General features: G+C 44.8%; 1 protein-coding gene across 2 annotated transcripts in view; it reads right to left on the reverse strand.

The window, feature by feature from the left end:
• Positions 1 to 1,950: 1,950 nt before the first annotated feature.
• RLF (RLF zinc finger) overlaps positions 1,951 to 12,829 on the reverse strand; it is a 28,240-nt gene continuing 17,361 nt past the window's right edge. Inside the window, exons 4-8 of one of the 2 annotated variants that reach the window (XM_052699169.1) lie at positions 12,534 to 12,666; positions 10,981 to 11,183; positions 10,126 to 10,262; positions 9,062 to 9,203; positions 1,951 to 7,067 (exon numbers count right to left, since the gene is read on the reverse strand). In XM_052699169.1, the coding sequence (XP_052555129.1) occupies positions 2,370 to 7,067; positions 9,062 to 9,203; positions 10,126 to 10,262; positions 10,981 to 11,183; positions 12,534 to 12,666 (5,313 nt within the window). In that variant the 3' untranslated portion in view covers positions 1,951 to 2,369. Of the gene's footprint in view, positions 7,068 to 9,061; positions 9,204 to 10,125; positions 10,263 to 10,980; positions 11,184 to 12,533; positions 12,667 to 12,829 lie in introns of those variants that run through there. The other variant, XM_052699170.1, reaches the window with a different exon arrangement.

Consider the following 12,829-nt stretch of genomic DNA (forward strand, 5'->3'; position numbering starts at 1 on the left):
TTCAGCGTAAGCTCTGTTAAATCCTTTCTGAAATCAGGCCACCCAACACGTGTCCAGTGCATCTCTTGGGCTTCTTGTGCTGGGACCAACCTCAGCACACAGCTGTTCTTCTGCAGGGACTGCCAGAAGGCGGGATCTTCTAGAATTCAAAATCTACATTGCCTCCTGTAGAGAGAGGTGGCGTGGACGACACCACAGGAAGAGAACAGGAGCGCAAAGATCAGAATACAGAATCAGAGCAGTGCACTCAGAGGATTGTTCGAATAGAATCAAACAGAATAGAATCAAATTGAGCAGAATGGGAGGATTTCAGAGTGGGGAGCAGGCACTACTATGGCACTGGCTGTGCACACTGAGCAGGAACCCTGTTAGGGATGACAACCTTTCTCTCCCACTCCACCTCTGTGCTCGCACGTTTACATGGTTTTGTAGTGAAACGTTTTAAAATTGAAGAGTTATTTGGCTTTTAAGCCATTTCTTGTCAGCTCGTTGTGAAGTCAAGCAGGTCCTCCCCCTCCCTCCCCATTCCTACAACAGAACAAACAGAATATGTTTGAGGAAATAGAAGGCAAGTAAAATTTGGCAGTCCTACCAGGAAACAAATATCTCTTGAGTGGATCCAAAGTACAACAGAGCTTCTCTGTGTATCTACTCTCAGCCCCACATTCAGGTGCAGGCAGTGATAGGTGGCAGCCCGCAGGGGACGGTGCTCAACACCTTCAGTGACACAGATGGGATCCAGATGCACCATCAGCAGTTCACACAGAGTTCTTTGGCAACAAGGACTTACAGTGGAGTTTATATAATCCACATAAGAAATGCAAACTCGGTTGAAGTCATGTTTTTAAAATGATTTGGGAGTTTGACATAAGGACGTAGGAAACCAGGCTCTGGAGGGAGAGGTGATGCTGCAGCAATGTGCACTTTGTAGCTTTGCTCATTAATCACACTGCAAGGGCAGCAATACCCCCCAGAAAGCCAGAATTTTGTGCACTGCTCCTTCTGTCTGCCTGTGGTAACTGTTGCTGTTCCCACATCCATCTCAGGAGAGGGAAATCAATGCACCCTGAGTTCCACTGGAGACGGATATTTGCAAGAAGCCTTTCTACAGCAATTTATCCCATCGTCTCAGGCCAACTCTTGTGATGCATTTCTCTCTCACACAGAAGAGCTCCATCCATGCCAAGCTGAAACCCCTCTTACTGCTGGACAATTCTGTGCACCTAGAATTGTCCTTATTTAAAAAAAGCCCACAACTAATTCACAAACTGCACGAGGACGTTCCCTGCCCATCTATGGACACAGCTTCCTATGGACCAGAAAGCAGAAATGGGAAAGAAACAACCTGCACAGAGTTTCATTACAATCAAACTTGAGCACAGATAGGCCATTCTGTCGGATGCCCCCCGCTGCCATCTGTCACACAGCAACAAAACGTCACGGGATGATGGTGGGAAGATTCCACCTCTGCTGCCACACCACCTTCATCTGTCTGGATATTGGTTACCAACAAGCACTTTGGAGGATGCTTCATTTACTTCAGACACCCAACCCCAGTGCAAGATTTAACATTTTGACCTCATCTTTCCTCTCCTAAAAACTAACAGGATTCACACATCCTTTCACAGTTTCAAAATGAGATGGGAAAGATACAGCAAAGGGCCCTGCTGCTTGGAGCACAATCTGTGCGCTGCAGGGAGTTGGCCTGGATGGTCTTCATCCAACTCCAAGGATTCCGATTCCACTGCGTTCTTTGAAGGTGCCCAAATCCCTGCTCCAAGTTCTGAGTCGCTGAGGGACGGCACTGCTGTTTGCTCACCGCCATTCCTGTGGAGACTGGGGCAAAAGCACTGATGGAGGAACCAAACGCCGTCTCTCCAAGGTGAGAAATGAGACGCAGCAGGTCGAAAAACAAGGAGGCCACGCTAAGGATTTACTGTACAGTAAATAAATGGGTGAAAAATCGTAATTTATTGAAACTCATAACTCAAAAAATATAAGATGCTGTAGTGTACAATATGTTACACAAAGCACCCTCGGGTGCACATTCAAGTCAACTCCATCGCCCCAAACCCTGGTACCCCAGCACTGTTCCATACACAGTCATGCACACGTACGCTGCAGGAGGAAGCCTCCAGTACTCTGATGTGTTAAATAGCACCAAAATCAGCAGTCCATTGGAGGAAAAAAAAATAGAGGGGGGAGGAGGGAGCTAAATTAACTTGGCCAATGCTTTTGACAGATATTATACATTCATGTAATTAAACAGTCTAAACTAACCTAAACAGTGTGAACTGTGACAGCTACTGCTCTGACGTGAATTCTCCCCAATAGCAGCAGTGCAGGCAAGCTGCTCCAAGCAGAACTGCTCACATACTTCCTACGCAGAGCTCGTCTGCCTTTTTTGTCGGAAATAAATCTATAAGGGCTGTGGAAAATTTGGATCTTTCAAGAACAACTACAGGCCTTAAGTAATGGAGCTGCTTTAAGGCAAGGTCTCCGCAGCCCGTCAGCGCCTTGTCCAAGATTGCCCTCAGGTTGTCTAAAGAAGGGGCAGATGAGGGCTCTGCCAACAAGGGCTGCATTTCTGCGAGCTGCCCAGGATCGCTTTGGGGCACGACGACGCTTTTGTCACTCGCACAGCTGTTCAGCGTGGAGTCCTTCTGACCCTCTCCCTCTTTCTGCAGTGCTCTGTCTATGGGCAGCTGCTCGGGGGACTCCCATTCCACCACCTCATCAAACTCCTCGTCGTCGTCGTCATCTTTTCCCTCGCTTTCCTGAATGAACTTTAAAAATGAAGACTCAAACCCCATTGGCTTATATGTCTTTAAATCAAATGGTCTGGAGACTGGAGGCTTCTGAAATTTGTCTTTCGTAGCAAAAAGCACGTTTCTTTTTGCACTTGGATTGACTGCGCTTTGCTCGCAGCCTTCTGGCTCTTTCTCTCTTGGCAGTTCTAATTGTAAACCGGAGAAATAAGAGCTATTTTCTCTTTCACTGTTCTCAGAAAACTCCTCGGTGTTCCCCACGCCCGACTCCCTGACGTTCTGCTCTTCCAAACAGCTGCTTTTGGAGCTGTGGCTACAGTTTAAAGTGCCCGAATACACGAAGGCACCCGTACTGAAGCTCTCGCTACTCGATGGACATTGCTTCTGCTCCTCGCTGCTCACATCCTGATGCTCAGTGTTCGAAACGAGAGGCTCCTCCGCTTCCTGCGGGCATTCAGGATCAGCTGATTTCTCCTCTTTCACTTCTACGTCTTTCTTATCCAAGTCTAAGGCTGGGTCAGAGCAGGCCTGCTTTTCAGTCATTGTGCCACATTTAACGCAAAGAACGAGTTTCTGAATCCTCTGCTCTATGTACATGTTGGTCATCTGATGTGTGCGCTTATAGTGCCTCAATATGCTGCTTTCCAACTTGACAACAGACAGACATCCCACAACCATGCACGGGTACTGGGTCTGGTTAGAATTCTCCTGACACATCTGCAAGGCTTCCTCTTTTGTTTTGAAACTAAGCAAATGCTTGTCTTTACTTCTGCTAATTCTTTTCGGTTTGTCTTTGACCCTCTTTCCATTCTGCTTGCTTAGGCCAAAACCGCCTCTCACACAACTTTGCCCACTTTTATTTTTGTCGTGATTATCTTGCTCCTCTTTCTGACTCCCGAAGAGATCGTCGTAATACTCGCTGTGCCGGAAATACACGTGCTGCGAATAGTGACTGTAGTTGGTGAAAATCCGATTGCAGCCGTTGAGGTCGCAATGGATTTCAAAATCTTTGTTTATTTTCTCTCCGCTGGCGTGTTCTTCGATGAGGTGCTGTTTCAGCTTGCTGAAGGTACAAAACACAGCAGGACACTGGGCTTGATTGCAAGCAAACCTTGCAGATTCAGTCCCAGCAAGCAGCTTTTGGTCATCCAAGTGTTCGTTGTGGAAATCACTACAATGCTTAGCGAGGTCCTTAGAACAGAAAAAACGCTTACCACACTCTTTATGTTTGCATGCAAATATTTTTTTACATTTGACAAGTTCCCTTTTTGTTTTTGCTTTGTCTTTTTCTAGGCAAAGCTGTTCCTTATTATACTGGTGAACAGTCCTATAATGGCGAATCAAACCCTTCTGGTTGGTAAATGCGGAGTTGCAACTTTTGTGTATGCAATGAAATGGTTTGTGATACTTGTGCAGTATATAACATAAGTTTCCTTTAGCAACTGTTCTTTTACTTCCTCTCCCTTCCCTTGCTTCCAGTTCCTCCCTATGGCTGTCCAGAGTTGCTATTTTAGACGATTTTCTTGTTAGGTTTCCATCCGTCTCCTCACTGGACTCCAAATCTGTCTCAGAACTGCATTCCTCCTTTTTGGGATGACAGCGCTGCTCGGAGCCGTCAATGAACTCAACCTTGGTTGGACAGACAGGTGTTGGAACAGCGCTGTTTTTGTGCACGCTGTCTGGACACAAGCTGGCATGATCAAATTTTTCATTAGAACACACCTTGTGAGCCACCTGCTCGCAGCCAATCTGATGCTTGTTTCTGTAGTGAATCCTAAGGTGTGTTTTTCTCGTAAATGATCTTTGGCAAATATGACACTTGAAAGGCGAGTAGCGATGCTGGAACATGTTTAGCTGAAGAACCATTTCCTTGGAATAGTTATGCTTTTTAACATAATGCATTAAGAGAGCTTCTCTCGTCACAAATTCGCACGTGCATCCCTGACATTCGCAGAAGAACGGTTTAGCTGCCAGTTGAGTAAGGTACTGGCTGGGCAAGTTTTCTTGCTGCTCTTGGAACTGAAACTTTGAGGTAGTTGCATCGACTCCTGACTCGGGGCACTTGGTGTCTCTGGATGAACAGGACTGGAAAGAGCCCAAAACACGCTTACTTCTTGAAGAACTCTGGATGTTAGAGTTTTTTAAACTGAGATGCTTTAAGCCTAACATGAGTTCCAACATGTTATCCTCAATACCTGATTCTTTAGAACTGTCATAATAAGATGCTTCTGGAGAAGAAGGATACGTTTCTTCCTTGAAGCTGTTGTTTCCTTTAGCATTTATATTGCAGCACGAGTTTTCTGGAGAGTCGGTATTCCTGTCTGCCTTATGACCCAACTCTGCACTGATGTCTGCAGGGGACTGACTTTCTGGAGCATCGCTCAACAAATCAAGAAAGTCTTTAGTTTTCACTTCCATACCTTTTTTCCCTTTGAAGTTGTACGGATGAGCCCTGCGCAGGTGTTTGTGCACACTTCTGGAGTTCTTGTGTGCAGAACAGCAGCCTTCGAAGCCACAAGAAAATTTCTTTTCATCAAAGCAAACTGCTGCATTGGAACACTGCTGTTTCACATCTGCTGAATGGAAAACTCCTTCCTGGGACATGAGGAAGCTCGGAACAGTCTGACCGTGAGCCAGTGTTTCAATCAGTAAAGGAGGGACCTGGCCTTCATTCACCGCAGCAGTCCCGCTGTGGTTCCCACAATGAAGACTGCAATTACTTTCGCTGTCTAGATCTTCACTATCAGAGAGAGCCTCTTCTTTAATCTGGGGGATTTCCTGCGATGCCGTGGGATCCAAGGATTCATTCTGACGGGAATTTTCAGATTGTTCAAGCAATTGAGACTCTTCAAGTTTCACCGTTTGCTTCACCTCCCCATTGGACACCGCAATATTGTGCACTGCAAGGTGATTCTGAAATTCAGTTTTTGAATAATAAAACTTCTTGCAACCAAAGAAGTTGCAGGTATACGAAGCATCTCTGAAGTGCTGCGCCTCATGGTGGTAAAGTTGCCCTAAGTCACTGAAAACAATGTTACAGCCGTTCAACTCGCATTTATAACGAAGATCGTCGTGCGTTTGTTTGTGATTAAGCAGCTCGTTAACTGACCCAAATCTGGCATAGCAGTCCATGGACACACACATGTAGGGCTGAGGCCCGCAGTGCACGCGCTCGTGTTCCCGCAGGTGAAAGGACGTCATGAAGTGTCGGCGACAGAAGGCGCACTTCTCCCTCCTGTTTTTCATATCCAAGTAGTGCTTTGCATTCTCATCGTTGTTCTGATGCTCGGCTTTCAGATGCACGCTTAAATATTTGAACTGCTTAAATACTCTGGAGCAATCCGTGCCAGGACACGGGTAGATGTCCCTGTCCTGTAGCTGGCAATTCTCCAGCTGGCTGAACGTGACATATTCGTGTGCATCACTTCCAAAGGCTTCGGGGAGCTCTGGCGGATGTGATTTCTCCTGAAGCGTCGGAGTGGGGCTGCTGGAAGCTGTTGTCTTTTGTGGTGATCTCTCTTTCTTCAGTATTATCTTCTTTTTAGGTCTGTGTGTTCTACTAGGGGGCATCTTAACGTGTTCCATTACGTGTGGTACGAAAAATTCCTTTCTCTTGAACTTTTTCGTACAGACCGGACACGTGTAAATGCCATCTTCCATATGCATCTTAGAATGATGCAGTATTCTAGCCTCTATGCACTCCCTTTTGCAAAGCACACAAAAAAATTTGTACTGAAGCCATCTCTGGTATCGTTCTGAAGAACCAATTGGTTTTTTCACCCTTGCTTTTTCTTTGTGGTAGTTTATTGGGTCTTTCCCATCGTAATATTTGTGGTCCTTTGCCTCATCACAGTCACTGAAGAAAGTTTCTAACATGTCGGTTTCGTTGATTGACATATTACAGCTCACATCATCCTCTGAATCAGAACCTGCTTTCCCTAACAGTTTAAGGCAGTGTCGCTTTAAAGTCTTCCAGTCCCAGAATTCAGGATCAAATGGCCAATATGCTTTTAAAGCTAACAGCAGCTCACAACGGAGCGAGTTTGGAACCAGTGCATTTTCTTCATCAAATTTTTGATCTGGTTGCATATAGAGCTCCTCCAACATATTAAACCCACTCAAAGTTGGCTCCAGCAAGAATTCAGTGAGCTGACAAGCTCTTCGAACTTCAAGGTCTTCTGGTAAAAGGCATGCTATTGTTTTACACACCGATGTCTTCATTTCGTCACTTCCATTCGATCTGATCTGAAGGGCTCTCACACACAAAAGAACAGACACAGCAAGCCCTGCTTCTTCTGCCTGTTAAAAAAATAAAAATAAAAATAAATCAGATAGCCACAAATGTTCCTTTCTTTTGTCAGGTACACGCATTCCAGAGCTGTTCTCTAAAAGAACTGTGTGACAACAGCATCCAGTAGACTTGGAATATACTTCAGGCTTCTGAGTGTTACATGTCCAAGTCCATCACCATCAGCCTACAACATTTTAAATTACTTTATGTAAGGAACATTGACTCTTTAAGTGAGGGGATCCATCTCGCATTTACTGCACTGTGGAAGAGTCCACTAACTAGTTCAGCTGTCAGAGCACAGAACCATAGAATATCTCAAAAGTTGGAAGGGACCAAAGGATCATCGAGTCCAACCCTGGCTCTGCACAAGACAACTCAAAAACCAGATTACACATTATACATAGAATCATAGAATCACCAAGGTTGGAAAAGACCTAAAAGATCATCCAGTCCAAATCCACATCTCAGAGTGGTGTCCCAACACTCCTTGAGCTTCAACAGCTTGAGGCTGTGCCCACTGCCCTGGGAGCCTGTTCCAGTGCCCACACACCCTGTGGTGAGGAATCCTACCTGGCCCTCCCCTGTCACAGCTCCTTGCTGTTCCCTCACGTCACATCACAGTCACCAGAGAGAAGAAATCAGTGCTGCCCCCCATTCTCATCATGAGGAAGCTGTGGGCCACAGTGATGTTTCCCTTCAGTCTCATCTGGGCTGAGGAGACTGAGAGACTTCATCTACTCCTCATGTCTTCTCCAGATCTTTCCCCATCTTCATAGTCCTCCTTTGGGCACTCTCTAACAGTTTTATGCCTTTTTTGCACTGTGTTGTCCCAAGATCCTCACAGTACTCAAGGTGAAGCCACACAGTGCAAAGCAGGACAATCCCTTCCCTCACTCGATGGCAGTGCTGTGCCTGATGCACCCCACAGGACAGCCAGCCCTCCTGGCAGCCTGGGCATGCTGCTGGCTCATGGTCACCCTGCTGCTGACCAAGCCCCCCCAGACCCCTTTCAGCAGAGCTGCCCTCCAGCATCTCATGTGCACGTGTAGCCAAGGCTGCCCTTCCCAGACGCAGAGCTTCTCTCCTTTGTCAAGAACTCTCTGCAAGGCCTCGCTACCCTTGAAACAGTCAACAGCTCCTGGCAATTTAGTATTAAATGTAAATTTGCTCAAAACTCCTCCTAATCTTACATCCAAGTCATTTATGAAAAGCTTGAAGAGAAGTGGCCCATAAAGGGAGCCCTGGGGAACCCCACTACTGACTGGCCACCAGCCTGACAGCACCCCATTTCCCATAACCTTTTGGGCCCAACCCATCAGCCAACGCTCATCCCTTATGTTTCTGTCTAGCTGTAAGCTGGACGTTTTGTCCAGAAGGATCCTCCGAGAAAAAGCTTCACTGAAATCCACAAAGGTAGCAACAACTGGCTTCCCTTGGTAAACTAGACAGGTGATCTTGTCATAAAAGGTAATTAAGTTAATTAAACAGAACCTTCCCCTCATGAACCAGAGCTGGCTGTGACCAATGACTATGTTGTTCTTCAGATATTTTTCAATAACTTCTTCAGGCACTGAAGGGAGACTGGCAGGCCTGTAACTACCAGGATTATCCTTCTAGCTCTTCTTGAAAACTGCAAAAATGTTTGCCAGCTCCCAGTCAACTGGGACCCATCCAGATTCCCAAGAGAGCTGAAAAATAATGGGGAGGCCTTGTGATGACATCAGCAACTCCAAGTACCATGGGAAAAATCCCATTGGGCCTGATGGACTTGTGTAAAACCAGGTGGAACAGCAAACTGTACGCAAGTTCAGGGTTACATGAAACAACTCCATGGACCAACTCGGTCATAATCTCCATCCCTCATCACTGGTAGACCTTAATTATTAACAAGTCAGATGTCTGATGTCTTCATAGCAGATCAGCAGAATTATTAAGAGAACGATAAATTCATCTAAACAATTCCAGTTGCACCCAAAGCCTCTGGAACGAAGCACATACTTACTTCAGACTGTATGACTCTTATCAAGAAAAATAAATGCTGTAGTGTCTTGGCAATGATGCCAAATTGACGACATCTCTCCAAGAAGGAATCTAAAGAAGGATCTATTCTTCTCTGCAATTTGCTCCAGAAAAGTGTCAGCTCCCTGCAAAAATTAAAAGCAGAACATAAGCCCATTGCTGATATACACAACCTGCATGGAGTCTACACACCTCAGAGCTGATGTCACAATAATTTAAGTGTTGCCAGAAAACACTGCACACCTCCATCAGCTCTCTATCTCCTAGAAATGCAGACAAGAACAGTTACTGGGCCTTACTTCCATGCGTGCATTGGATGGAAACAGTTTGCGTCCTGTTATTTAATGGGTAAAGACAAGAGGATTTATTTTGTTTAATACAGATATCTAGAGTTGAACAAATTGTTTAAACTCCCTTTATAGTCAAGAAAAAGAAAAACAACACAACCACAATCGCAGTCTTAACTTTTTAGACAGAAACTCAAACTGGGCACAATGAGTCACAATGCAGCTCTGTTGCAGGGCACGAAGCAGAGCTGCTGACATCTGCATTCCAATGACACAACTCTTCCCCGGTGCTTTAAGACTCTAAATCTCTGAGATTTACAAATATCTGAAGTTCAGGAGTGAAATGGATGGGGCTGGTCTCTTTTCTTTTGTGTGCTGCAACAAAACAGGGGGCAACGAGGAAAAAAACTGCAACACAAAGCTCCATACAAATATGAAGAACTTCTTTACTGGGAGGGCAGCAGGGTGGTGGGACGCTGCCCAGGGAGGTGGTGGAGTTTCTTCCTCTGGAGATGTCCCAGAACCGTGGGGATGTGGCTCTGAGGGATGTGGTTTAATTGGCAGGATTGGTGGTAGTGGTAGGTTTTTTTGTTTCTTTTGTCATAAGTTATCTAAACAAGTATTTTAGCCTGATATATTTCTTAAGTTAAAGATGCATCCACTTCCACTACGTATTTTTGTACTTTATTAGCTTAATTCTCTCACACAAAAGTCACTGAGGGAAGAAGAACTAAAAGCAGCAGTAATATGCATTACTTACCAAGAGCAATACACGTTTGCTGTTTGAAGCTGATGAGTAAGGTATGTTGTACAAAGAATAAAGGCAGTGTTTTCTTGCCCCTCAGATTCCAGATTACATATGATGTCCAGTACTTCTTTGCAATCCACCTTTGCAATCTAAAGAAAATAAATTAAGAGCACATTTATAAGACAAATACATGCTTACTCTGCCAAAGGAAGCTGCCTCAAGCACACAAACAAAACACTGTCTCCTTTTAATAGAGTTTACATCACACATTTCAGCTACAGAACGGGGTCAAGAGTTGGTAGGAGTGAGTTCTGTTTCCTACTCAGTTTTACTTTTCTGTAGGACCCTCTTCCATTTGGGCAGTCAGCAAAATGCACCTATACACCATAAAGGCAATGCTATCTGCAACTTCCAACTCTGCATTTTGCAGGCTTTTGTTTTTTTTTCCTTTTGGCAATTAAAACCCAGGTCCAAAAAGGTCAAGAGATCTGCTGCAAAAGCCAATCTCACACTGTCTGCCCATAAGCATGAATTCCAAACAATCATGTTCCAAAACATGACACTCAACCACAACACTTCTATCGATGGTATTTCATAGAGGAGAGACAGTTTGCAAGACAAGGAAGACCTGAGACTTCCTTCAGCCCTTTCTTCTCAAATCAAGCTTCCACAGTGAAAGTTAAAAGGGAAACACTCACCTGCCTCGATGAGGAGAGTTGCAGTTACTACTGTCATCTCCAATAAATCACTGGCTATTTTGGAACTCAGCTGCAACACTCACTCTCCAGCTTCAGCTCTCAGTGTTGCACAAATGTATTTGTAAAATGCTGATAAACAGCCAATAAAGAGGGACCATGATTTACTAACCTCCTTAATGGAGTCCTCATTAGGCAGCATAGAACACACACAGGTGATGTAGGCTTGGCGAAAAGATGCAACATTTGCAATATCTGGAGAATCTGCACACAGTTTTGACAAGAAAGTGGCTTGTGGGATGCAGTTGGACTTCATCAAATGTTTTATTCGCATCTGCAGAAAGGAAGGCCCTTCTCGTGTAATCAATTTATTAGCTAGGGAAAGAAAAAAGCCTTTGAGAATGCATCAATTCACAGCTGACTGAATTCACACCTCCCTGAAGCTGCCTCCCTGCACTCAGAGTTCATTACAACGCTGTGCAACGCGCCCAGCTCCCCTGCAGGACGCTATGGGTGATGGAAAGGAACAGCAACAAGTGGAGCATTTTCTCCCACACAAATTCCCAACAACTCAGGAGGGAAGGAATGCTGGGCTATAGGAAACAGGGTGGGGGTAGAAATAACACCAAAGGACAGCATTCCTTAAGGCAGCACGGAATTATGTTGTAGCAGTGCCCAAAGGGCACTGATCAGGTGATTTTGAACAGGATTCCACCCGTTTAGTTGAGATTCAGCACCTTCAATCTTTAATTGCAGCTTTATATTCCAAAGAAGCAGAATATTTCAACCAAGTATTTTTTTTTCCACCTCAAGGTGTTAAAAACTCCCATGTTTCCACAATTTGCAAAATGAATTTCAGAGTGAAAATGTTGCTTCTGAGGTAGTTTTCAAAGCCAGTCCCTGAGACACGCCAGCCTTTTGGTCCAGGTCAACCAAATACAACCGGTCACCGCAAGAGGCTGCAAGCCCCTTCAATATTAGGAATGCAACTCCTAATGATTTTTCTGTAATTAGTTAGCACAATCTGTTCAGTGAAGTTCAAAACCACAGAGGAGCTGCATTAGGAGTTAAAGCCAGTTTTACACTGGATCAAAAGACATCTGACTGAAAATCTTGTACTTAGTTTGATTCTCTTTTGAGGGATGCAGCATGTGCTCGGCCTTAGCTGAAGGAATATGCTTCAGGGCAGCTATGGGATTATTTCCAAGTGATCAGGATCTACAAAAAGACAGCCTGATAGTCTCCAGATCTACACTTGAGTCAAAAGACCCTTGACAATTAGGAGAAAGAAACCAGTGCGTTCTTACACTGCATATAAACAGACACAAAGGTCCAGGAACGAGCCCTGCATGATGAGACAGAGAAGCAGCGATGGAATTCCTGAAATGTTCCTACATGACACAAATTAGAATCTGCAGCCAAACGACTTACAGAGCAAAACCTCTTCTTTTAGTAGAAAAAAATATTTCCTTTTGAAAACGTTCCTATGAATGACACTGGTGTAACCACAGTGCAGATCTGGCAGTAGGGATCATCATTCAGTATGCCAGGGAGGAAGTGTCGACCATAAACAGAACTCAGCAACACATGAACACACAGCACACACGTCCTGCACAAAGCCATTGAAACCAACTCCTTTCTGACTTTAAATCCTTGTTTCCCCACCAAAGGTGCACTGAGTTACTTCTCAACAACCCCACCTCATCGCCAGCACCTCCTGCTTACCTTCCTCTGTTTCTACAGGTTGCTGGGACAGAATTTTCATAAGAACTGGATTTTTCCACACTCCTTCCCTTGTGATGTCCACCAGTACTTGGAGGTTGTTGTTCCCAAATTCCAGTAGAGCATCGTGTGAATCCTAAAAAAAAAATGGAAATCAATCATTAGGAGTCTTTGTCAATCATTAAAATCATGTAATTTTTAATTACATATCTTCATATCTCATTGCATTCTAACAATTTCACACCGTTCTTCAGAGCCATTACTGCTCTGAGGTGCTTGCACTGGGCTTTTAATAATAC

Source organism: Tympanuchus pallidicinctus, unplaced genomic scaffold (assembly GCF_026119805.1).
Source record: "Tympanuchus pallidicinctus isolate F22 unplaced genomic scaffold, pur_lepc_1.0 scaffold35, whole genome shotgun sequence".
NCBI lineage: Eukaryota > Metazoa > Chordata > Aves > Galliformes > Phasianidae > Tympanuchus > Tympanuchus pallidicinctus.